The sequence below is a fragment of the Nicotiana tomentosiformis genome, chromosome 3 (assembly GCF_000390325.3).
Source record: "Nicotiana tomentosiformis chromosome 3, ASM39032v3, whole genome shotgun sequence".
NCBI lineage: Eukaryota > Viridiplantae > Streptophyta > Magnoliopsida > Solanales > Solanaceae > Nicotiana > Nicotiana tomentosiformis.
The window spans coordinates 3694824-3722181 of NC_090814.1; the positions used below are offsets into that span (position 1 = coordinate 3694824).

The window sequence follows — 27358 nt, forward strand, 5'->3', positions numbered from 1 at the left end:
CCTTGTTATTGAGCATATCGAGTCGAAAATATGGTAACTATCCAGAATTTGAGCCAAAAAAACCTCCCTGAAATATCATCTTCCTTAAATAAACCAATACCAAATGAATAATGTCAAGAAAGCAGGAAAGAATAGTTGTGAGCACAGAAAAAGGAAAGGAAATATGGAAGATTTTTATATTATCTTGGACTGGGACTAGGATTTGAGTGGGACGACTAGGGTTTCTCTCAGAGGAGAAGGACAAGTGTTTGAAGGCGGCGGAGACGGGAAATGGGGTCTAGGGTTTGGGTTATGAGGATATAAGGAGAATGGGGGATTTATTATGGGTCATTGATCATTTGAGATCAACAGTCGAGATTAAAGGGCGCTAAGGTCGGGTCGCAAATGGGCAGGCTTATTGGGTCACTTGGTTTTGGGATTCTGGGGGTCAATTGGGGTTGGGCTCATTTGTTTGGACCTTAATTGGTCCGAAAATTAGGCATAACTTAGGCCAGATTTTAAAATAATAAAATTAAGAGAAAAATAAATTAATAAAATTGCTAAATAAGTATAAAAAATATTATTTAAACAAATAAGTATTTACAAATAATAGTTGAAACCAGTAGTATTAGTAGCAATCTCGTATTTTCCTATTCTTAGATCCCTTTTACTTCTTGTTGTTTTGTTCATTTCAGTTATCTTATTTTTTTCGTTGTTATTATTTGTTGTTGCTTCTTCTTCATCATCTTCTTCTTCTTCTTCTTCTTCGTCTTCTTCTCTTATGTCGGGGTCTACCGAAAATAACCTTTCTACTTTCACTAGGTAGGGATAAGGTCTGCGTACGTTCTACCCTTCCCAGACCTCGCATTATGAGATTATACTGGGTTTGTTGTTATTGTTATTATTATTTCTATTTAGTAGAAAAATAAGACCATTAAATAATAGAATCTGCAAAAACATTGTCTTAACCTCAAGGAATTTTAAAATGTAATAGCCACTTGATATGATGGCTTATCTTATTTTCGATTTCAAAGTGTTAAAATTAGTACACTCAAACGATAATACTCTGATTAATACTTAATCAAATAAAAAGACTTGATTATTTTCTAAATGCCTATATTCCTTGTAGAATAATATGCATGCTTGCATTAGAAGAAATAAATTTGTCTGAATTAAAATTGTTAAAATCTTACTTATGATCAATAATGTCTTGGGAAAAATTAAATAGATTAGTTATACTATCAATTAAAAATGAATTATCGGAAGAACTCAATTATAAATAATTATTACCATAATAACTTTGCATCTCAAAAAGTTTAAAAATATACTTCAAATAAAACTATATAAAGAATTATTTAAAATATATTATGACCTCTCATCAAGATTTGACTTTAGGCCATTAATTGCTGAAATTGGTATGAATCTTCCCTCGCGTTTTCTTGTGCTGTCATATAGTTATAATTTAATTAAAGCTTAAATATTGCAAGCTTATACACAACCTTTTGGCTTGGTATTTTTTATGACTTATTCAGAAGTATTTAGTTAATAGAAAACATGCATCCAATTATTCTTACGCATAAATGGGCCACAATTTTCAGAATCTACATACTTCGATGGGAAGGAAAAGATTCAATATAAACATATTCAATCATTAAAAATATAGATGTAGTGAGGGTAATTTTGTCTTTATCCTTTTAATTACTGCATTATTAATTAGTATATGTGTTCTTATTTTACATTTTGTCCCGCATAAAATAATTCATAAATTAAGTGATTTTATTAGGTTAAAATATGTCTTAATCAATTGTGATTAAGTGTGATGAGTCTATACGTTTACATGTCATGCACCTATTAATTTGATATAAATTACACCTGCAGTAAATAATAACTTTTTATTCTTATTTCTATAGGTTTAATTATCTCCAATAGCCTTGATGAATAGAATTATTTGGTAATATTTTACTAGCAAAAGATAGCAATAGTAACTATTAAAATAGTCAAAATGTGAGTAAATTGACTAAATACCACATATATTTTTAAAAAGCACACTACCCCGGTATATATGCTCATTCCTTTGATTTCCTCATCTAGAATAGACCTTACACTAATTTGTCCCTACACTGATCGATATAATAACAAGTGTAAAGATTGTCATCATTCTAATTAATGCATCACGCTCCAAGCAGAGACGAACCTACGTGTGATATTGACGGATCATCGGACTCCGTAAATTTCAGTAAAAATCTTATATATTTATATATGTGTATATCTTAAAAATTATAAATAACTTGACACCCTAAACATTAAAAATCTTTACATAACATTGGTTGAATAAAATAGTGATGCTCACGTCACGCCTCTAGCTCCAAATAAACTTTTTTCCACTTTAGAGCATCAAATCAATATACAAAGTGAGTGACTACCTAACAATTTATATACATATATATTCTAGAGCATTTCCCTTCCATCATAGTCAATTGATACTAAAAATCATGTGTTTTTTGTGCTAGTCAGAATAGAATGTTTATAACCTTTTGGGGGTGGAAATATTCGTCTAGATTAGATTTGGTTGGGTCAAAAGCTTGTCAAGATATGATCTTTCATAAAGTCAATATATTCCATTATCTAATTATGACCTACTCTTAATAGTTTCGTACCCAATATTGTAATAAAAACCAAACTAAGAAAAAAAATCTTTTCGAAAAGATAGGATTATTTTTCAGGCCAATCAAAGAGGAGTTGCCATTTTTATTTTTATTTTGGTTGGAACGGGTTCCTGATTAGGAAAAAGAGCAATGAAGAAAGGAAATAAAAATTGTTGTTTTCACAATTAATTAAGGGGCTAAAGTTTTGACTGAATCTTGATCACGATAATTGTCCACTCTAAGATGTTTTTATAACAAAGGTTATATAAATAATAACTTCAAATGAAATAAAATTAGAAGAAAAATATATTTTTTTACTTCCCACCCGGTGTTTAATATTTGTTTTGAAGTCTCGACTAATTCAGTTTCACGCCGTGTAAAAACCAAAGAAAATTAGTTAAGGAGCTAGTGTTTTGACTGGGTCTCAACTTTCCAAAGTTGATCACGATAATCGTCCCCTATAAGATGTTTTGAAAACAAAGTTATATAAACAAAAACTTAAAAAGAAATAAAAATTAGAAGAACAATAATTTTTTTGTTCCCATTCGATATTCAATATTTGCTTTGGATCCCGAATGAAGACGAGGACGGTAGAGTATTGATGGGGAGGCTCAGATTAAGCAGAGATGGCAAACTTACTTTCATGGACTTCTGAATAAAGAGGGAGACTGGGATATTGTGCTAGGTGATCTGGGGCTTTCGGAGAGTCTCCGAGACTTTAGGTATTATAGGCGCATTAAGGTTGAGGAGGTCGTGGGGGCTATGCATAAGATGAGTAGGGGCAGAGCAACCAGGCCAGTTCCGGTTGAATTTTGGAGATGTGTGGGTAGAGCACACTTGGAGAGGCTGACTAGGATGTTTAATATTATTTTTACGACGAAGAGGATGCCGGATAAGCATAGGTGGAGTACGGTGGTACCGTTATACAAGAACAAAGGTGATATCCAGTGTTGTAACTATAGGGGTATCAAGTTACTTAGTCATACTATGAAAGTTTGGGAGATGGTGGTGGAAGTGAGGGTGAGGAGGATTATGCCTATATCCCACAATCAGTTCGGGTTCATGCTGGGTTGTTTGACTACGGAAGCTATCCACCTTATTAGAAAATTGGTGGAACAATACAGGGATAGGAAGAAGGGTCTGCACATGGTGTTTATTGACCTGGAGAAAGCATATGATAAAGTTCCTAGGGAGGTTCTCTCGAGATGCCTGGAGGCAAAAGGTGTACCGGTAGCTTACATTAGAGCGCTCAAGGACATGTATGATGGAGCTAAAACTCGGGTTAGGACAGTGGAAGGTGACTCGAAGCATTTCCTGGTTGTTATAGAGTTACACGAAGGATCTGCGCTCAACCCGTTCTTATTTGCCATGTGATGGACGCACTGACACACCATATTCAAGGGGAGATGCCATGGTGTATGTTATTCGCTTATGACATAGTTCTGATTGACGAGATGCGAGGCAGTGTTAACGAGAGGTTGGAGGTTTGGAGACAGCCCCTTGAGTCAAAGGATTTCAAGTTGAGCAGGACTAAGACTGAATACCTGGAGTACAAGTTCAGCGTTGAGTCGAGGGAAGTGGGCATGGACATGAGGCTTGGATCACAAGTCATCCCCAAGAGAGGTAGTTTCAAGTACCTTGGATCGATTATCTATCACGATCCAAAATCCAACTAGTCATGATGGCACCTAACCCAACCCACTAGGTAAGCCAATTATCAACTATCCAATTTCAATAAAATTTAATAAGGCAATTAATTAAAAGAAAATATATGAAACTAATACATTTCCTCAAGAACTCGTAGTACAAATCATGAGCTTCTAAGAATAGAGTTTACAAAGCGAAAATGAAGTAAATATATCATCTGTTTGAAAAATATATTGACAGAGTTTTATAGATCTAAGGCTACGATGAACAAGAGAAAGCTACAATCGGGACGCAGGTATATCTTCAAATCCATCTCCCATCGAACACAGCAACATCAGCAGTCAGTATCTGCACGCAAGGTGCAGAAGTGTAGTATGAGTACAACCGACCCCATGTACTCAATAAGTAAAGAACCTAACCTTAGGTTGAAAGTAATGACGAGCTAACACAAAGGTCAGGTCCAACACCAATATTCCACAACAGTTCATAACAGCATAGTACAAGTAACAAAAGAGGTATCTCAGAAATAAAATGCTCAGTTCGTTCACAGTTCCAGAAAAATAGGCATTTCTTTTCAAGTATCTCAGTGAAAACCCAAATCTTTTACCAAAAAAAAAATACGAGTAAGTTTGAAAACTGTGATTTTTCCCAAAAAATTCCTTTTGACAATAAGTAAGATATTTCTCTATGTCCATATGTCAAGTGCGCATGCCAAATGCGATGCAAATCAGTGATAAAGATCATATGCATACTTTCAGAGTATCAATTCACTCTGTCCTCCCAGTCACTCAACACTCGGCACTCGGCACTCGGCACTCGCCACTCGTACTCAGTAGGTACCTATGCTCACTGGGGGTGTGCAGACTCCGGAGGGGCTCCCATAGCCCAAGCGCCATAATCCGCACGGATAACTCACGTGCTGCACAGATAACTCATGTGCCATAATATCAATATCTGGAATCGCACGGACAACTCGCACTGACAACTCACGTACTATAGTAAGACAATCTGACCCGCTGCGGCGTGCAGCCTGTCATGCCCCATTTTCTGGCGAAAGTGGGCCTCGACGTGTGACAACTCTTTTAAAGGAGGTATTAAAAGAGAAGAGTCGTCACCTAATGATTTTTAAGGTGCGTTAGGGCACCTATTTGCAAATGACTCTGTTTTAACTAGTTAGCGTCACCAAAGTTCGGGTAAGGGCTCAAATTACCTCAAAGAGAAGGTGTTAGGCACTCTTCGAGATCCACAATTATGGGTCCCGGCCGAACTTAAGATTATGTGGATTACAATTAGGCTAAGTGATCAAATAAACAAAGCGAATGTAAAGGTCAAAGAATTTCATTACAAACATGATTAGTACAGATCTTAGTACGAATATAGGATACAACTATTTGGATCTAACAACAACATATAAAAGAGGGGGAGGGGGTCCTAAGTTTTTTAGCCTAAAGGATCACCTTGTGCAACATAAATAATACTTTGTAACTCCCTTGAGATGGGGAGTTACTCATATTATTCAGCGGGCACAGACTATCATCTCCTACTACCCGATTACTATGTTAAAGTTGTTTACCTGAAGCGCGCTAATTCAATTCTAAGTTGTGCTCTATGCTGCTCTACCCGTCCCATTCCTATGGTCCAGGAGGTATTGGACCTCTACTAGGGTGGTTCTAGACCTTACTTATGTGGCTCAGAAATGTCAAAACTAGGCGACATATAAAACACATATTGGACTTCGAATATGGGCAGTTAAGGGCTCAAGTTAGCCTCCACGCTTAAGCAACAAATGCACGCGAAACGGGTTTTCATGTTAGGCCATTTCAGAATTAAGAACCTTAAGCCCTATAGACATGATTTCTATGTGACTATGCATTAAAACATACAAGCAATTTCAGAGGCTAGGCGCTGCTTATCTCCAAATAATTATACGATTGTTGCATGTTGATTTGAGATTGCATATTTCCAGTTATTTAACCTATAAATGTTGTGTCTAGGTGATTTACGCACTAAGTGACAATGAAATCTATTGGAGGAAAGCCCAGAATTATTCATGCTTTTCGAGCAGCAAACAACGTTTAGAAAATTAACATTTTTTGGCGAGTAGTAATACCCTATAGGCAGGATCTCTAACAATTGGCGATTTTGGAACCAATTCTATTGTTATACTTTAACCTTATAGGCATGTTTTCTAGGTGAACAGTGTGATACAGTACCGAATGAAATGATTAAAATCCTATATGCATAATTTCTAGTGGATATGCTGCAGCGATGCAAATTGAAGGAAAATTCAATGATATTTATTTCCTATGGGCAGGTTTTCTAATAACATGTAGCAGCAGGGGTAATTGAAGCATTTGAACTCATGCGTTGCTAGTAGACAAGTAGTGTGAGTGTGTGCTTCTCAAAATGCCATGATTTCTACTGTGCACATAGAGATTGAATGGCATATATAGCAGATGAATCATTGAATCCTATAGGCATATTTTCTACCCTTGCATGCAAACATCAGAATTTACCCATCCCCCGTTTTTACTAACACCCCAATTGTTTATTACAAAATTATTACAGGACCAATAATGAATATGATTACAAATATTATACAAATAATGACAGTAGGCCCACAGCAGGCCCAAAAGAAATACCCATAACTGCTGGGCCTTCAACAATTCTCCCGTGGTATACCCAGATTTTCAACAAGGAACCATATTCATCAGCACAACTCAGAATCCATAGAAGAGCTCAAAGCCAAATCACACAACCATAGATCAACCATATTACCCAGGCATTAAATCACTTAAACCAACCAGCTTACATGTTCGTTAGACAATAGGAAGAAGGAATTGAGTGGGGTAGTTCAGGTCTCAGTAGTAGAGAAAGTGGCTTAAAGACCCCAAATCCTAGTGTGTCAGAGTTCACAAGAGTCTCAAATGGACCCCGAGCAGTGCTCACACTAGGGAGGTCAGTAGCAAGAGTCTTGGTGGCCTTGGCTTTCAGCCGGCCAAGAATGATAGGTTCAGAATAGCGTAGGTAACAAATGAGAGAGAATAGACAACGGTTAAGGGACAGAAGTTGAGGAAATGCACTTATAGCTTAAAGTAGCCATAGCAAAGTTGAGCATACAGAGCAGCTAATCAAGCAGGTCACATATTGAAAGAGTTAGGGGAGAAACAAGTTTGCAGGATTGACAAAAGTTATCATACACGGGTGCATAATACCAAACAAGTTTAAGTAAGGCACTCACTTAGAGATTTGAAGCCTAAAGGTCCTAATTATGTCAAACATGATATGGAAACACAAACTAAGATGGACATTCTAAAGGTTTCAAACAATCATTAAGGATATAAAACTAAGCAAAACAGAAACATGTTGTGAGGGAGTAGATCATAGTTGATAGAAAAGGTCTTAGTACAGATTAGAACATATTACATATGCAAGACTATCATTACAGAGATTCAGAACAGAGTGGGAAAGTAAACACATGTCAAATAGCAAATGTAGGCATTCGGCTATTGACACAGTAGACTAATTAACTAGAGAAAGTCCAAGTTATGCCAGGGATTCATCCTAATATCATAAAACAAAACGGTTCAAACATTGTAGGGAAAACAAGTTGAGATAACTGTTCTAAAACCTCAAGCAATCACTAAAGGAGTATAGGATCAAGTGAGCATGCTAAGTAACACAATAGCAGGGAAACAAGTCATAGTTAACAGTGAAGGTCTTAACACGGGTTATTACAGATGTGAGACATTCATTACAGAGATTCAGGACAAAGCAGGTAAGTATATTCATGAACATTCAGGCCTCAATACACTAGCTAAACGAGCTTAGGAGGGTTCAGATTATCCAAGTTAGACATAGACAATCTCAGAACTAGCAGCATTAGGAGAAGTTAAATATTAAAGAGATTTAAAACGAGTGTAAAACTAACAGAGTTGTGCATAAAGTAGCCCAGAAATACATTAAGCCATAGATTTCAGAAACGAGAGCACATGCAAATCAGAGACACATAAAAATAAATTTGCAAAAGGTCAAGCGACTTACCAGTTAAACGGACAACAATAAAGAATAAAAAATCCACAAGAACCCAGAATCTCAATGTGTCAAAGTTCTCAAGAGCTTTGAAAGACCCCCGGGCAATGCTCGCACCAAGAGAAAGTTCGAATAATAGAATCTCAGTGGCCTTGGCTTTCAGTCGGCCAACAACAAAGTACAAAATAAGAGAATGAGGGAATCACAGAACAAAGCTCTAATTTTTAGTGAAAGTATATCGATTCAGCTCTAATTTTTAGTGAAAGTATATCGATTCAGGTCTATCTCAAAGGGGAATAGGGAGGGGTTTATATAGTGACAGAAATCGAACAAGTAAACAAGGAAACACTGTAAATTAAAATATAAATAAGGAAGTAATAACATGCAGAATCAATAAATATCGGATTAGGAAAAAAAATAGATAAACCCTAGTTGACAGAAATCGGAAATTGGCCGAAAATCTTGGCTAATCGAACCCATATAGCCTGGTCATGATGTATATGGACTAAATACTGTCCAGATTCAAGTGATTGAAGTTGAATGGCCGGATTCTGAGAGATAATACTTGCCATGTTTAGGCAAGTACTAGGTGATATCATAGTTTTGTAGAAAATAACGAGATAACACACAAAAAGTAAGGAAATCATGGAGAGAATCCATGGTTGAGACGGATTTGGAGAGATTTGAGAGGGTGGCTAGGGTTTCTGTGGAGAGGAGAAGAGAGAATTTTAGAGCGGCGGGTTAAAGAGAATGAGAGGATTAGGGTTGGGTGGGTAATTAAAATAAGGGAAATAAATAAAGGTCGTTGATCTTGAAAGATCAACGACTGGGATTTAAAATGAACGGGGCGGGTTAATTAAAATAGGTACCGACCGGGTCTTGTAAATGGATCGTTTGACTTTGGGTTGTGGTTACTGGGCTAAGGTGTTGGGCCATTTTTTAGTCCGAAAATTGGTTTAAAAATTGGGCCAGCCTTTTAAACACACATAATTTATCAAAATAATTTATAAAAATAATTAGTAAATGAATAAAAATATTTTTATGTACTAAAATAATTTAAAATAATGATTTAGCATTATAAAAATATAAAAATACTATTTTGATGCCAATAATATAAATAAGGAGCATTTGTATATGAATATAGGCTATTATTGCAAGATTGTGCAAATAGCTTTAAAATGCTAATGTAATTATATATAAAAAATGAAGTAAAAATATTATGAGACATATATGAGGATACAAAATAGTAATTTTGGATGATTAAGTCATCACAAATAATTCAAAGGGATAATTACTAAATATTTATGTAATTTAAATGCAAGAAAATTAATTTTAAAGCTCTAAAGAGCATAAAAAATTATAAAAAGTGCTTGTATAGATTTGTAAGCTAAATAATGATGCAAAAATAGTATTTTAAAAGTATATATATTATTTGAAAAAATATGAGGGCAAAATTGGGTATCAACACAGCCTGATCCCATAATCATCCTCACAATTAGGCCATCGGCCTCACTCAGTCATCAATCTCTACAGTCTCTCGGGCTCACAATGTCATGATACCAGTCTGAAAACAATGATATGATGCATCAATAAATAACAACAGAGACTAAGATATAATATGCATGTGAATGCGTATGACAGAGTATGTAATGCAATGAAAGCAGATTACTCAACAATATAAATGACCTTAGTGGGTCCCAACAGGATAAGCATGTAGCCTAGGCATAGTTTCTAACATAATCACAGTTCGATAACTCTAGTACGTAGAGATTTCATGATTTCAGACAAGTTCAGGTAACTACACAGTACCAAAGAAATAACAAAAATCACAGTTCATACGGTGCACGCCCACACGTCCGTCACCTAGCATGTGCGTCACCTCAAAATCAAACACATTACACGTATATTCAGGGTTCATACCCTCAGCTCCAAGATAAGAAGAGTTACTTACCTCGAACAAGAAAATTCCAATACCGAGCAAGCTAAGCCAAGCTCCAAAAATGCCATCACGCGCGTAGCGACATCCGAACGGCTCAAAACTAGCCAAAAGCAACTCAAATACATCAAATAAAGCCCAAGGAAACAATTCCAAATGATAAAGATCAAATCCTTAATCAAAACTCACACCCGGGCCCGTACCTCGGAACCCTATACAACTTATAAAATCCGACAACCCATTCAATTACGAGTCCAGCCATACTAGTTTCACTCAATTCCGACTTTGAATCGATGCTCAAAACTCAAAAATTCACATTATGAAACTTTAGGCTAAAACCCCCCAAATTTCTCTTTTGGATCCCTCAATCAAATGCCGAAAACGAAGATAGATTCATGATATAAAATTAAAAATGAGTAGAGGACACTTACCCCAGTTCACATGGTGAAAATTGCCTCAAGAATCGCCTCAATCCGAGCTCCATAGCTCCAAAATGCAAAAATGGCTGAAACCCTCGAAATAGAGTACTTTATAATATGCCCAGGCCCCCTCTTTCGCGAACACACACTGCCACAAAAGACTCTACGCGTTCCCAATACACCCCACGCTAATGTGATGACCACTGCTGCCAAGGTTTCGCGAACGCGACTCACCTTCCGCGATCGCATAGAAGAATGCTTCAGCTGCCAACCTTATCACTACACGAACGCGATCCTCCATACAGGAACGCGAAGAAGATTTGCCCCAACTTTACGCGAGTGCGGGACATACTTCACACGATCGCGAAGAACGATTTGCTGCTTCCATCGGAATACACTACGCATTCGCGATAATTGATACGCGAACGCGATGAAGGACTGAGACACCAGAAACCAGCAGAACACAACAGTGAAAAAATGAAGGAAAATGATCTGAAATCGATCTGAAATACGCTCGAGCCCTTCGGGACCCCGTCCTAACATACCAACAAGTCCTATAGCATAACACGGACCTACTCGAGACCTCAAAACACACATAACAACATCGAAATGACGAATCGCACCTCAACTCAAAATCAATGAACTTTGAAACTTCAAACTTCCACAACCGATGCCGAAACCTATCAAATCACATCCGATTGACCTCAAATTTTGCACACAAGTCACATTCGACATTACGGACCTGCTCCAACTTCCAGAATCGGAATCTGACCCCGATATCAAAAAGTGCACTCCCGGTCAAACTTTTCAAAAATTCAACTTCCGCCACTTCAAGCCAAATTACACTACGGACCTCCAAATCACAATCTGGACGCGCTCCTAAGTCCAAAATCACTCAACAGACCTACCGGGACCATCAAAACTCTGTTCCGAGTTCAAATTCACAAAAAGTCAAACTTGGTCAACTCTCCCAATTTAAAGTTTCAACAATAAAATTCATTCTTTCAATTCAATTCTGAATAACCTGAAAGCCAAAACCGACGATTCACATAAGTCAAAATACCTCATACGGAGCTACTCATGCATGTAAACTAACAAGCGAAGTGCAAATGCTCAAAACGACCGGTCGGATCGTTACATTATCCAAGGGGGACAGAGAGATCGACGAGGACGTCATACACCGTATATAGGTGGGTGGATTAAATTGAGGTTAGAATTTTGAGACTTGTGTGACAAAAAAGTGTCACTGATACTCAAAGGTAAGCTTTATATAGCGGTGGTTAGACCGGACATATTGTATGGGGCAGAGTGTTGGCCAGTTAAGAACTCTCGTATCCAGAAGATGAAAGTAGCAGAAATGAGGATGTTGAGGTGGATGTGCGGGAACACCAAGATGGATAAGATTAGGAATGAAGATATTCGGGAGAAGGTGGGCGTGACTCCTATGGATGACAAGATGCGGGAAGCAAGGCTTAGATAGTTTGGGAACGTGCGGAGGAGAAGCTCTAATGCTCCGGTGAGGAGGTGCGAGCGGTTGGCTTTGGCGGGTACGAGAAGAGGTAGAGGGCTGCCTAAGAAGTATTGGGGAGATGTGATCAGGCAGGACATAGAGTGGCTACAAATTTTCGAGAACATGGCCCTCGATAGGAAGGTGTGGAGGTCGAGCATTAGGGTTGTAAGTTAGGAGGTAGTCGAGCTTCTTTTTTTCTACCTCGTATTGGGGGTGAGGCGAGTTTGATAGTATTGGTCTTAGACTGCTAGTGGTTAATGTTGTGTTCACACTATTCTTCCATATTTTATAGCACCGGGCCTTATTTACTAGTTTTTGTTATTGCATTTCATCTATTTTCTAGTTCTTATGATGATGTTACTATTTCTATGGTTTCTGTTGATGGTACTAATATATTGTCTCTTCTCGTCTTTTCCGTTTTCTTGAGTCGGGGATCTATCGAAAACAGCATCTCTACTCCATTCGGGTAGGGATAAGGTATGCGTATACATTACCCTCCCCAGACCTCATTTGTGAGATTTTATTGGGTCATTATTGTTGTTGTTATCCTGAATAATTCAGATTCGTGTCATAAATCGACCAAAGGGCAAAACGTTCTCTATTAAAAATATAAAAAAATTATTCCTAGATCAAATTTGAAATTTCAATTAAGGGTCATAACTGTTTTGAAGAAAAAACATCGAAGGAATTTTCGTAATTTGACTAATACCAAAGAAAAAAGAAATCTGTGGCACTTTGCAATTTTCATGCAGGATTTATGTTAAATGTGCCTTTTACAACCCAAAAAGCCATGTAATTTAAGGGACGCCATTTTCAACTATACGTAATAGCCTTTGCCGAAACTGCAGTGTACAAACTCAATTATTAGATAATAGAGCCTTGAGAATACTAATAAAGCAAAGAATATTTCAATTTTCTATTTGAAGATAGTTATTCTCTTCGGTCTCAAATATTAGTCTTTTGACAAATTCTTTTGACAAAGTAAATATGGTTTCAATATGAGATGTTTAAGGGGAAAAAAATAGTTTAGATCAATATTATTATGATTAAAGATATTAAATATCAAGATAGAACAGAGATGCTCCTTGCTAAAGAGCTCACAGCTAATAAGATTTATCTTTTTGATTTATGCCGCACTATCCATCCAGCGCACGTTAGAGTGCATGTGCTAACATACGCCAACTGACATGGGGAGGGGACGACCGAAGAGAATTACAACCACGAGCCAAGTAACTGATTACGCAGGAACAAACACTCCAATTCTGAGGAATGAGAGCAATATGGTTAGAGATCAAGGGGAAGCTCCAATGGAACAGTGGCCGCCATTGTCAATCACGAAGGAAGGTATGAAAACTCCACTAGATAAGGGCAATCATAGTGGTAAAGTAGTTGTTGATGGTCCGATGATACATGCAAGCCCTAATGTATGCAAAAATGTGACAACTGGTAAGAGTTCTGTACCAATTACTGGTGAACTGGGGGGGAAAAGGACTACAGCAGAGATAACTCAATCTCAAGTGAATTTGCCTCCTGTAGAGGCTGATAAAGGGCAGAAACAGTGGGCAAATCTATTCGTGGGATCGAATTTTACAGCAAAAGGCATGGATCTGAGTTTTATTGCACCAACTATCAAAAATGGTGAGGTGATTGTGGAACTCTGCAAGGAAGAAATTGAGAAGGAGACTCAGAACTAGAAGCAAGCGTTAATTCTGTATGTTGTTAGAGAAAGTCCAACAATAGGTTCCATGGAAAGGTACATTGCTTCAGTATGGAACTTTGTAGCAAAGCCTAAGGTGTATTTTCACAATAATGGATATTTTGTGGTTCGTTTCAATTCTATTGAAGATAGGGATGAAGTGCTGTATTCAGGACCTCACATGTTGAATAACAAGCCTATCATTGTCAAAATGTGGTCTGCTGATTTTGATATCAATAAAGAGGTGCTTCAAACTATACCAGTGTGGGTCAAATATCCTAATTTGCCTTTGAATTGCTGGGAAAATAGGTCACTAAGTAGGATAAGTAGTGGTTTGGGAATCCCTCTATATGTTGATGTTTGTACTACTCAAGTTTATATGATCTCCTATGCAAGAGTATTGGTGGAAATGGATGTTACTAAAGAGTTGCCTAGGTTCATCAAGGTGACTGATCCAAATAGGAGGGAGTTTATTCAGGAAATAGCATATGATTGGGTCCCTGAGTTCTGTACTAAATGTATGCAAGTTGGCCACAAATGCAAAGTAGATGAGCAGTTAGGACTAAATCTGAAGGCTAAGAATGCAAAGCAGAAACAGGAATGGCAACCTAAACTTGTACCCAAAGTGCAGAAATCTGTTGTTAAGGAGAAATCAAAGTTGATAGAGCCTAATATTGAAGGAAATGCTAGCACTAGTACATTGGTTGCTAGTGCTGGTATAGGAGCACTGAAAGGAAATGAAGAACAAGTGTGGCAGACTGTTATAGAAAAGTCAGCAGCTAGAAGCAGAGAGAGGCAACCAGTTAATGTAGTCAATGTGCTTAATTGCTTTAATCTTCTCACAGAGTCTAAACTGCAGCTAGCAATGCCAAGACAAATGGAGGAAGGAACAAGTAGACAACAAGGTAATAATGGGCAGGAAGGGACTATGCAACCTCTTTTCATATCTGTATGAAGCTAGTAACTTGGAACATAAGGGGCTTAAATAAAGCCCCTAGACAAAAAGAGGTGAAGTGGTTCATTCAAAGTAATAAAGTACATATGATTGCATTATTAGAGCATAAAATAAAAGAACAGAAGGCTATGCAAATTATAAGGAAAATTACACCTGGATGGGCATGATTAGACAACTATGAATATAGTAGTAGAGGAAGAATATGATTGCTATGGGATTCAATGAAATAGACTGCATAGAGTTGTGTAGAACTTTTCAAATTATACACACTTCAGTTTATGTTAGGAGATTGGATATGAGGTTCACTTTTACAGTTGTATATGGATTGCATAGTTTGGAAGATAGAAAAAGTCTGTGGGGTGAACTGACAAGATTACACTCTATACAGCAAGGGCCATGGTTGATAATGGGGGATTATAATGCCATTAGATCAGGGGAAGATAGACCAATTGGTAATCCTGTGCAAGAACTGGAGGTCAGAGACTTCAATGAGTTTATTGAAAGTACTAGATTGACAGAAATGAAAACTAGTGGAAGGAGCTTTACATGGACAAATGGACACACTTATAGCAAGATTGATAGAGCTTTGATTAATGCTAAATGGATGCTGGCCATGCCACACTTAGAGGTATGGATTATGGATCCACATTGTTCTGACCATTCCCCACTGAGTATAGCACTAGAGGAGGATGAAGATTGTAGTCTTAAACCATTCAAATTTCTAAATCATCTAGCTGAACATGATGAGTTTATAAAGATAGTAAGTGAAGCATGGGAGAGGCCACAGGAACAAAACAATATGAGGAATATCTGGCAGAAACTAAAAAGAGTGAAGCAGGCTATGAAGGTGTTAAACAATAATGAGTATAATATTGTTGGTGATCGGATCAAGGTATGTAGGCAATGACTAATTGCTTTGCAAGAACAAATGAAGGATCCTGGTCAATCTGAGGCCCTAGTAGCTGAAGAAAAAGAAATAAAAGTATAGTTGGAGAAATGGTTAGGGGTGGAGGAAAGTATTATGAGGCAGAAGTCAAGAGTAAAATGGTTAAAGCTAGGTGATGCCAATACAGCACATTTCTTTGCAAATATGAAAAATAGATACAGTCAGAACAAGATCAGAAGATTAATAAAGTGTAATGGGGATACAGTGCAAACAAGGCAGGGAATTGAGGAGGAAGTGACAGGGTTCTACCAACAACTATTAGGTTCCTCAGCAAATGAGTTGCCTGCTATTAATCCAGCTGTCATGAGAGATGGTCCTATGGTGAATAGAGTGCAACAACTGCAACTGATAACAGAGGTATCAAAGGAGGAGATATATCATGCTCTAAAAAGCATAAGTGACAACAAAGCCCCTGGGTGTGATGGTTTCAATGCTTTATTCTTCAAGAAAGCTTGGCCTGTAGTAGAAGACACAATTACAGATGCAGTAATGGAGTTCTTCTCAAGTTCAACTATGTACCAGCCTATAAATTGTACAACTGTAACACTTGTACCTAAGGTAAAAAATCCTTCTAAAATTACTGAGTACAGGCCAATATCATGTTGCACACTACTTTACAAGCTTATATCTAAGGTCCTAACTAATAGATTACAAGGAGTGATGGATGGGCTGGTGGATAAAAGTCAGTCAGCTTTTGTTCCTGGTTGACTGATAAATGATAACATAATACTTAGTCATGAGTTAGTTAAAGGGTATGGCAGAAAAGGTGTTTCTCCTAGATGCATGATGAAAATAGATATGAAGAAGGCTTATGACTCAGTTGAGTGGGGTTATTTAGAGCAAGTGTTAACATATCTGCAGTTGCCAGGGAGATTTGTGCAATGGATTATGAGATGTGTAACAACAGTCTCATATTCCATCATCATTAATGGGCAACCTACTAGGCCATTTCAAGCTAAGAAAGGATTGAGACAGGGAGATCCACTATCTCATTATCTATTTGTATTGGCTATGGAGTATCTGACAACATTATTGAAGACTCTCAAGAGGGACCCTAACTTCAATTATCATCCTAAATGTGGCAAAATGAACATAGTGCAACTAAGCTTTGCTGATGACTTATTGATGTTCTGTCGAGGTGATGCTATATCTGTTCAGCTACTGTTTCAGTGTTTTCAGAAGTTTTCAAAGGCATCAGAGTTAGTGGCAAATGCTGATAAAAGCTCCATAATTTTTGGTGGAGTGCATGATGACAAGCAACAGGAGATTTTACAAGTTCTAGGCTTTGTGAAAGGAACATTACCAGTTAGGTACTTGGGAGTGCCTCTCAGCTCTAAGAGATTATCATTGGTGCAGTGCCAGCCTCTACTTGAAAATATGCTAGGGAGAATTCAATCTTGGACATCAAAGTTCCTGTCCTATGCAGGAAGAATTCAGTTAATTAAGAGTGTGTTATTCTCTATCCAAGTGTTCTGGTCTCAGGTGTTTTTGCTGCCAAAGAAACTGATTCAACTCATTGAAAGAGTGTGTTGAACATTTCTATGGACTGGGGGTGTGGAAGTATCAAAGAAAGCTTTATTATCATGGGACAGTTTATGTAAGCCTAAAGTAGCATGTGGCTTAAATTTGCTTGATATAGACGCATGGAATAAGGCAACTATATGAAAACTTCTATGGAATCTATGCAAGAAAAAAGATAAGATGTGGGTGCAATGGATACATGTGTACTACAAGAAACAGAATTCACTGTGGAGCATTGAGCCAAAGCAAGCTTCTTGGATGGTACAGAAGATTCTGAAAGCCAAACAATATTTTGAGGAAGTTGGTTATACAGAGGAGGATGTAGAGGGAATAAGAAGCTTCTCCATTAAGACTATGTATGTGAAGATTCAAGGTGAATTTGCTAGAGTGCCATGGAGGAAACTGGTGTACAACAATGCTGGATTGCCAAAATGGATCTTTACAGTATTCCTAGCTGCACATCGAAGTCTACTGACTAAAGACAGATTGAGGGGATGGGGTTATGTGGAAGATGCAACCTGTTCATTATGTAACAATGAGGAGGAAACCACGGATCACTTGTTCTTTAGCTGTCCTTATTCTTCAAGAGTATGGATAGCAATGCTGCGATGGCAAGGGATTCATAGGCAAGCAATGACATGGACTAATGAAATTGAGTGGGCAGAAAGATATTATAAGGGTAGGAGCACAACAGCTGAGCTGTATAAACTCATTCTGGCAGATAGTCTGTACTATATATGGCAAGAGAGGAATGGCAGAATTTTCAAAGGTGAACAACGATCAGAAGCAGTGCTAAGCAAAGTAATAACACAAGATGTGCATGGTCGAGGAGCTAGTAAACAGCGACTACAACGAAGATTGATAGAACTTAACTACTATCCTAATGTATAGTTAGATGTCATTTCTATTAGTTTAGTAGTTAGAACTGAGGACAGTGAATTGAATGGCTAAAATCTGGGGCTTATGTCCAGATTAAGCTTGATCACAGCTTGTAAATATTACTGGTAAATAAAAGTTTCTTAATTACCAAAAAAAAAAAAGATATTAAATATCTATCTTAAAAACGTGTAAGAAATTAAAAAAACACATAATACGGAACATATATTATAATTTTTGCGAGTTATATTAAAAAAATATCTTATAAAAAACTACTTTTCTATTCATTTCAATAATCAACTACTTCTAACTTAGATTTAAACCAAAGATAGACGCGTCCATCAATTTTGTTCCTTTATCTTTTAGGCTTTTCTTGTTTGAATTACATATATCTTTCAGTTTTTTCTTTTTAAATTCCCCTCTCTTTGACTCCTATTTGATCCCCTTTTGTTGAAATTATTGCTCCTTTGGTAACTCAAACTCACGACCCTGAGATTGTAGATAGAAGGTGCTGATTATCAGAGCAACCCCTCTTGTCTTCAAACTTCAGTTAAATCATGCGTGAATGCCTCTAAACGTACGCATTTTGTAACTTCATTTAATTTGGCTCCAAAAAGCTTTTACTGAATACATTTTTAGTTAGATTGTAATTTTTTATATACTTTTCTAAGTGGGATATGAAAATTTATAGTAACAAAAACTGCATGGCAAAGTAAACCCGCAGTCATACCCCACACCTTAAAGCGCTAATTTTTCTCAAAATAATAAAATACCCTATAATTCAAAATAGAAACTCCAATGAATTAGATGATTGCCCCTATAAATATTTCCACAAATATAACCTTAATTCTTAGGTACTTTCACTTATTATTTTCTTGTTTTCATCTTTGACAGGATGAATTTTCCACCTAATAGATACATTTAAATAATACCTAATAAAGAAAGCCACCTGAAGCAAGTCTATTAATTTAGAGCCGACCATGTCTGTTGAGGGCATTAGCCCACATGTGACTCTGCCAAAATTTCTCAAGGCCTAAAACACCTCTATTATTACAATATCAACCCAATATACTAACAATTTATTTATGATCAAGCAATCCTATCTGAAATTTAATAAAATGAAGTGTAATATACAAGATATTAGACTGTTGTGTTAGGTTCGGAATTTGGATGTGAGTCACCGACACGAAGAAATTCGATTTTAAAAGAATAGATTCAGATACACCATTTTGTTGCAATTTTTTTAATGAATTTCTACATATAAAATTTAAATTCTGCGTCGAAAGTATTGTGTCCACGTGAACCCGGTAGGCCGGTACTATAAAATTGCATCTACCTCAACAAGTGTACTGAAGCCAGAGGCATCGCTAAGGGACTAAAATGTATATGTATATATTGGATGTTTAACCCTCTTAATTTCTTCGTATATTTATTGTATTCATTTTTAAATTTCTTCGTAACAAATCTGTCTTGGCCATTGTTAACTCTTTTTGTGATAATGTCGTAGCGTAGGACTCCAGGAATTTTGGAAGCTGAACATGTTCAAAAAATGCCTAAAGCTTTTAGCTTTGATCATTCGACGCCGAGTGAAACGGTTCCTCGCTAAATAAAATCAAAGTTCCATTACAACCAAGGAAAGAGATAGATCATATCTTGGCCAAACGCCAATCCTCCTAGTTTAAAAGAGAAAAAGAGTGAAGATGTGCGAAAAAAGATCACCCCTCGTTTACAATGTTAAATTTGTTACGTTAAAATTAATTTTTCACTGCCCAATCAAACGTCACTTAACTGGATTGTCAATACTTGCTTCACAGGACCATTTTTGGCAAAATCAACTCTAGTCTTGTGAGGTTGACCGCAGCACCCGATGTATGAGTTATTAGCCTCTTTCGCCAAGCTTCTTTTTTTTTGGCCAAAAATACTTTTATTGGTCAAAAGTATTTTTTAAAAAAAATTAAAATGTTTAGTCAAGTTTTTAGAAAAAAAACAAAATACTTTTGAGGAGAAAAAGAAGTAGTTTAAAAAAATAGCTCTCTCTAAAAGCACTTTTCTCAGAAGCACTTTTGAGAAAAATACATTTAGAAGCAGTTTTTAAAAATTTTGTCAAACACTAACTACTGTTCAAAAGTGATTTTCAAATTAATTAGTCAAACACAAACTGCTTATCACCAAAAGCAAAATCACTTCTCAAAATAAGCTGATTTTAAAAGATTAATAGCATGTTTGGCCAAGCTTCTCCAAAGGCCAAAAGTATTTTTTCTCCCAAAATCACTTCTTTTTTTTTAACTTAAGGTGTTTGCCAAGTTTTTTGGGGGAAAAAAGTATTTTTGGGAAGAAGCAGAAGCAGTCTGAGAAACAGAAAAAAGTAGTTTCTTCCCAAAAGCAGAAGCAGTTTTGACTTTTCTTCTTACCAAAAATATCCTTAAAAAAAAGTATATACCAAAATAATCGTTAAATCTAATACTTAGGATATTAATGTATAAGTATTTCTTCTAATTTTTAGGATAGTTTTCTAATATATATAGTGACTTTAGGGGTGAATGCTTTTATATTTGCTGAATGATTTTTAATATATTTAAATAATATTAAAAGAATTAAAGTACTTTTTAATTTTATTTTCATATTTTATTGAAATAAAATAAAAAGATTTAATTATTGCCTGTAATAATAAATTTTTAAAATTATTTATTTACTTATAATATTAACTATTAAGTAAATCTATTCATGTCCTTATTTGTAATTTGATACTTAAAAGCATTTTTTGAAAAGTTTGGCCAAACACAAATTATTGCTCAAAATTACTTTTTAAAGTGATTAGCCAAACACAAAAAGAACTTCTCAAAATAAACTGATTTTTCTAACTTGACCAAAAGGCTATATATGATCGGTGCAATTGGAAAGATTTCATAGCAAAGAAAAAAATCACAAAAAAAAAATGGAATTAATATTAGAAACTGGAAAATTAAAATACATTTTCCATTTCGTACGACTAATTTCAAAGTAAGAAAGTTTGTCACAGAATATACAACTAGTTAAAAAGGTATAGCTTGATGCTTACAATTGTGAGGCAAAAATTTAAGCATAATTTTAAAAAGAAAAACTAATATCTAAACCTAAAATTTTAAAAATAAAATCTCTAATTTATCCCAAAACAGGAGTCAGCAATATTTGTAAAATCCATTTGTGGTTTGACATTTACCACAAAACTGCTGACCACTTTGAGATCCTATTTGCCAACACAAACACACTGCTTTCTCCACCAACTCGGTGGCTGCCACCGGTAGTGCCACCGTCGGCCGCCGTTGCGCCACCATAGCCTGAAATGGAAGCCCAATTGAAAGTTCAAGATTGATCATCACTTCACCGGAGCTTTTCTCCGTAACGGCCGCCGACGCCTCTAACGGCTCATGTCTTTCCTCAGTTGTACTACTGCTGCATTTGGTTTCTTCTTCAAATGAATATGAATAGTTTGTGGAGTTTTGATCATTTAGAGATAAAGGGGTTGCTGCTACTGAGGTGTTTCTCATGTCCAAGCAGATGTTTTTGGTGGCGGTGGAGGTGGAGGTGGCAGTGGCGGTAGAAGTGGCGGTGGTAGTGGAGAGTGGGCGGTGGGTTTGTGGATCAAGGCCACGGCTGATGAGTTTTCTCTTAATGTGTGTGTTCCAATAATTCTTGATTTCATTATCAGTTCTACCTGGTAATCTCCCAGCTATCACAGACCATCTATAGACAAAAAGGAAAATAAAAATCAGAAAAATATTAAGAAACTAAAAAATATAAAAGATTTTAAGTCTTGTTCACTCAAAATATGAAATGCAATTACATCAAATGTTACTCCTTATGTTCCAAGTTATGGGGCAGATTTAGAGTATAAGAGTTAGATTGATTAATTTTACGTGTGAATTTCGACATAAATTCTTCCAATTTCTCGAAATAAAATCAAATAAGTATAAGTCAAAATAATGATAAAAATAAAGTTAACAACCTAACTTTTATTCTGGAAGATTTAGGTTTCTTTCTCCTTTTCTTCAAGTGGTCCCAAATGAGAAAGAAGAATTTGACTTTCTATTACAGTATTCACACTTTCCCGGCTACCAAACAGACCCAAACAAAATTTCTTAATTCCATATATGGAACAAAGAAATAGGAGGATATTAGTACTAGATTGACCTAAACTGGTTAGTTTGTCCGATGCACGAAATATTCTGTGTTCACAGAGTATTCGAGAAAGAGTCACAGCCCAAAAGGACGTCTAGGGTCGAAAGGGTCCCGTTCCAAAGAATTATATAAGAACGTGATATGCTGCAAACAGTCTATTTTGATGCAAGGATCCGTAACTAATTTTACGGCTCGAACCGTGACCTATATTAAATTGTTAGTTACGGCTCGAACCGTGACCTATATTAAATTGACCTAAACTATAGTATATATTACTAAAACTAATAAATGTGAACATACTTGTTTCCAAGCAAACTATGGAGTTTGATGATCAATTCATCTTCTTCTTCAGTAAAATTCCCTCTTTTTAGATCAGGCCTTAGATAATTTATCCACCTCAATCTGCAGCTCTTTCCACACCTTTGCAATCCTAAAGAATATCCAAGAAACAGTAAATATCAAATCTTCACAATCCTTGAAAAACCTATTTTTTGTCCCTTTTATTTACTTAACTCTAAAAAACATTTCTTTTCTTTTAAAATGAATTGGTGGGGAAGGTACTATTTCATGATAATAATTGAAAGAACAATAAAATCAAAACTTAAACTTAAAAAAGAAAAGAAATAAAGAAATTAGAAAGAGAATAAAAAGTTGGGTTTTATTAGTTTTTCCATTTACTTTCTCCAAACTCAAAAAAAAAAAAAAAAAAAAAAGGAAAAAATACCTGCAGGTTTAGGGAGAGAACGCCAACAACCTTCACCATGAGAACGAATATAATTAACAAGGCGTTGATCTTCTTCTTTAGTCCAAGCTCCTTTGTTTGTATGAGCTTTCTCACAACAAGGTGAACGTCCCATTCTATTCCTTCAAATACTTTATATTAATTGGATTTTTCAGAGCAAAAAAATGGAAAAGAAAGAAACAAAGAGAGTTGGATAAGTACTCTCCCTTGTCTATTTTTTCTTCTTCTTTGTGATAAGACTCAAACTAATTTCTGTGTCCTACTTCTAATGGAGAGATATATATTTTGGGGGGTGGGGAGGGGGTGGGGGAGTGGGGTATTAGTTTGATTGCAATTGTTTGGAACTATTGCCTTTTCTACACCCAAGGGCTTTTCTTTTTTGGTTAAAATTCCATGTTCAGTGGTGTATAATTTTTTTTATATTATTAAATTAAAGAACTTACAACAAATAATTGTATAAAATATCGCATTCAAGCATGCTTCCGGGAAGAACTCTATTCTTAGGGGTGTGATATAATCAACTTACACCAATTTAAGTATTAATAATTGATTTCATAATTTGAATATTTGATTAAGTCACACGAAAATTATTTTACTGTTACTTCAAGACTCTCGTTCACAATAATTAATTGTGGCGTAAGAAGATTAATTTGATAAACTAGACTGCAAGTAAATAACATATTACAATCCAATAATATAAAATAAAAGTATTTACATTATAATCTCTATATTATAATGTCTTTATTAAAAAATTCTATATGAGTGGTGTTTTTTTTAAAAAATAAATTAGCGGCGTGACTAAGGGAGGGGGGTAGAAAGGAATTTGACCAAGTTGGTGAGAAAAAGGAGAAGAGTGGTTAACAGATAGGCTTGGATTTGGTAGGTAGGTTTACTTTTACGATGAGTTGTCTTTTATGCTTCTGCTGTGGGGCCTCAATCCTACTGGCCCCACTTATTTACATACACTCCAAGTTCTAACTTAGATTTACATTTGCCACGTAGACAATCATGTGGTCGTTTGTACTTTGAAGGGCGTGTATGGTTATTGGTGTATTAAATTATTGCTTATTAACTTGTAAAATTACATATAACTTCCTCTTATCGACTAGAAAGTATTATTTTGAGATAAAAGAAGTATTTTATATCCAGAATTTGAATCCGAGATATCTAATTAAAAATATATAAATACTTATCATTCCACTATAATTTTTAATAATATTGTTCTCATCCTCTTTATTTATGCTTATTTTTCACAAAAAGTTTGACTTTTCTAGTGTTTGTCATTGAAGAAATTTTAACTGCATAATACTCTTACTCCTATTTGGAAATAATGAGCGTTTCAATGAATAAACGGAAAAGAGCTAAATATACCTTTATTCTTCCGGTTTCTCAACAAAAAAAAAACTTTTTACCATCAAAAATAATTTCAATATTCCTTCTGTATTACTATTTCATCATCGTGGCTGCACATGATTATAAAGACTCATTCCCATTTTGTTTTACTCAATTTACCCATTATCCAACCCAATTCCCCCACTCCCTCTCCCCAAACAACTTAAAAGAAGCCCATGGGGAAAAGTAGGACATTTTTGAAGTTTCCACTTTCCTCGCGAACCAAAAATGACAAATAAAATAAGGTAATTTAGTGAAAAACATTTTTCCCTGTTTTCTTTTTCTCTTCATGGGAAGTACAAATGCCCTTGCAGCAGCTTAAAATTTATTTTTTTTTAACCATCAAAGGATGTAGTACAGCGGATGGAGTTGTTCTTCCTTTAACCAGAGGTCTTGAGTTCGAGTTCTGGGTATGGAAAAATCTTTGGTAGGGAGCGCTTCCCCCCGAATGGGGCCCTACGCGGCACGAATCCGAATATAGTCTGGCTCCAATACGAGTACCGGACACCGGAGGAAACAAAAAAAAAACTTTATTTTTTGTTAAATAGTTACGACCTCTTCCAAGAAAGTTATATTAGTGAAATGCTTGACCGTTGACAGAGTTTATTAAATTACTTAATAATTTTAATGTTGGTAAACAATAATCCTTAAAGAATAAATTCAGTCCATTCAACTTTGAGCATTATATAGCGACCGATAATTTACTTGACCAAACCTTGCAGTGGACTTGTACTTGGATTTAAATAAATTTAGGAATTTATCATCTAGTAATACTATTCAAAACTTTAAAAACCACATATACAAGTGTTTTGCTAACAATATACCCATTTTTTATTTGTTTAAAATACCGTTAGGGTCGTTCTATTACCGGCAGAAGTAAATCTAGGATTTGAAGGTCATAGTTGCACTTTTTCATTCAACTAAAATTTGCTTTATATATAGGATGTCACTATTACTATATCATTATTTTTTATTTTTTTATTTTAAAAATATATATATAAACACATGAAATTTTATCGAACTTTTCGTGTACTTGTGACCCATCTATTTATAACGTAGGTCTACCTCTCATTACAGGATGAGATAGAAAATGATATCGCATGCATTGTGATATCCCATGGGTTTAGCTATCTCACCTTACATATGAGATAGCTAATCCTACCATTTTAAGAATAAAATAATTTCGAGACTAACTAAAACTCATAACTAAACGCGGGATAAATCCGATATTTTACCCTGGGATTATTATCCCTTATTCCACCAACCAAACGACCCTTTAGTTTTGAGTAATCAAGTGTGCACTGTAGTATTCTTTGTTTTTCCTTTCTTTTCTTTAATTTCTTCCTGATCTTACCTTGATTTTGTTGCGTTTTTATTAAGGAGTGTGAATGGGAAATGGAAGAGGCATCTCTTGGGTGTGAATAGAAAATTGAAGAGGCACCTCTTGAATTGCACCTCTTCGTACTACCCTTTCATTGGGGTGTGAATGGGAAATGAAAGAGGCACCTCTTGGATTGCACATCTTCATCTCACCCTTTCATTATCTATAAATAATAGAGAGGCTTAGCCTCATTTTCCACCACTGAAAAATCTAAAATCTCTCCCCTCAATTTTCTGCATACTGCATTGGTTATTCAAAAGCAAAACGTAAGCATTTTGTGTGATTTGCTCCGCCATTTGAGTTCGCCGAAATTCTGTGATTTGAAGTACCGTTATCACAGAATAGTTATTCCGTTCTATCCTAGGAGGAATTAATCCGCAACCTTAGGCATTGTGAGGGGATTAAATTCCTTAAGAAAACACAAGAAACTTATGGGCTCAGAATTTTCTCTACTTTATTTTTTCCTTAAACTAGCGTTTATTGATTTACTGGTTTTGTACAGAGTGATAACAAGCTTAAGGAATTTAATATTTATTTCTGTATTCATCTTATATTCTATTTTGGGAGACTAAAATCTTATTGATTTTCTACTCCCGTTTTGGAAATTAAAATCTTCGAATTTTTTACTCCAGTTTGAGATTAAAGTCTTTCTGACTTTCTACTCATCCGAGATATAAAAACTCGGTTGCTTGTATTTGGTTTGAAGATATAAAAACTTCACCGAGGTACTAATTATGTTTGTCAATTTTTTTTACAGAAAAATGACAACAAGGGCGGAACAACATAATGGTTCTGTTGGGACTACCGCTGCAATGGCAACTGCGTCTTCAAGTCGCACAACTCCTGCACCGGCGATGGCACCGGCAGAAAAATTCGAAAAGTTTTTTGGTGTGAACTTTAAGCGTTGGCAGCAGAAAATATTCTTCTACCTGACCACACTCAGTTTACAACGCTTTATCAGCGAAGACATTCCAGTTATGGGAGAAGAAACTCCTGAAAATGAGCGATTTGTGGTCACTGAGGCATGGAAGCATTCTGACTTCTTATGCAAAAACTATATTTTAAGTTGCTTGGAAGAGGCTTCTATAATGTTATGGGAGAAGAAACTCCTGAAAATAAGCAATTTGTGGTCACTGAGGCATGGAAGCATTCTGACTTCTTATGCAAAAACTATATTTTAAGTTGCTTGGAAGACGGCTTCTATAATGTTTATAGCGTCATGAAAACATCAAGAGAATTGTGAAATGCTCTTGAAAAGAAGTACAAGACTGAAGATGTTGGACTAAAGAAGTTTGTGGCCGCCAGATTTCTGGATTTCAAAATGGTTGACAGTAAATCTGTCATAACGCAAGTCCAAGAATTGCAAGTTATTGTTCAGGTATAAACCAAGTCAATATTTTTATTCAAGATATTGATTATTTTACTAATTATAAATTTATGATTGAAGGTATGGTCATAAATGAAGCGTTTCAAGTTGCGGCATTTATTGAAAAGTTGCCTCCGCTGTGAAAGGACTTTAAGAA

The 27358-nt window shown here is 35.9% G+C and overlaps 5 protein-coding genes across 5 annotated transcripts; 4 read left to right on the plus strand and 1 right to left on the minus strand.

The window, feature by feature from the left end:
* Positions 1 to 3626: 3626 nt before the first annotated feature.
* On the plus strand, positions 3627 to 12138 carry LOC138907281 (uncharacterized). The gene is made up of 3 exons (XM_070197872.1): positions 3627 to 3921; positions 4026 to 4247; positions 11933 to 12138. The coding sequence occupies exons 1-3, from the start codon at positions 3627 to 3629 to the stop codon at positions 12136 to 12138; spliced, it is 723 nt and encodes a 240-aa protein (XP_070053973.1).
* A 1775-nt stretch (positions 12139 to 13913) lies between these two features.
* LOC138907282 (uncharacterized) lies at positions 13914 to 14819 on the plus strand. The gene has a single exon (XM_070197873.1). The coding sequence runs from the start codon at positions 13914 to 13916 to the stop codon at positions 14817 to 14819; it is 906 nt and encodes a 301-aa protein (XP_070053974.1).
* Positions 14820 to 15021: 202 nt separating this feature from the next.
* On the plus strand, positions 15022 to 15807 carry LOC138907283 (uncharacterized). Its single transcript, XM_070197874.1, has 2 exons — positions 15022 to 15711; positions 15754 to 15807. Exons 1-2 carry the CDS (start codon positions 15022 to 15024, stop codon positions 15805 to 15807), a joined length of 744 nt encoding a protein of 247 aa, XP_070053975.1.
* Positions 15808 to 17466: 1659 nt separating this feature from the next.
* LOC104114590 (uncharacterized) lies at positions 17467 to 18177 on the plus strand. The gene has a single exon (XM_009625066.1). It carries the CDS (start codon positions 17467 to 17469, stop codon positions 18175 to 18177), a length of 711 nt encoding a protein of 236 aa, XP_009623361.1.
* Positions 18178 to 21109: 2932 nt separating this feature from the next.
* On the minus strand, positions 21110 to 23320 carry LOC104114585 (myb-related protein 330-like). Its single transcript, XM_009625060.4, has 3 exons — positions 23045 to 23320; positions 22621 to 22750; positions 21110 to 21885 (listed from the first exon to the last, which is right to left on the minus strand). The coding sequence occupies exons 1-3, from the start codon at positions 23175 to 23177 to the stop codon at positions 21321 to 21323; spliced, it is 828 nt and encodes a 275-aa protein (XP_009623355.1). The 5' UTR covers positions 23178 to 23320; the 3' UTR covers positions 21110 to 21320.
* Between the last annotated feature and the right edge of the window lie 4038 nt (positions 23321 to 27358).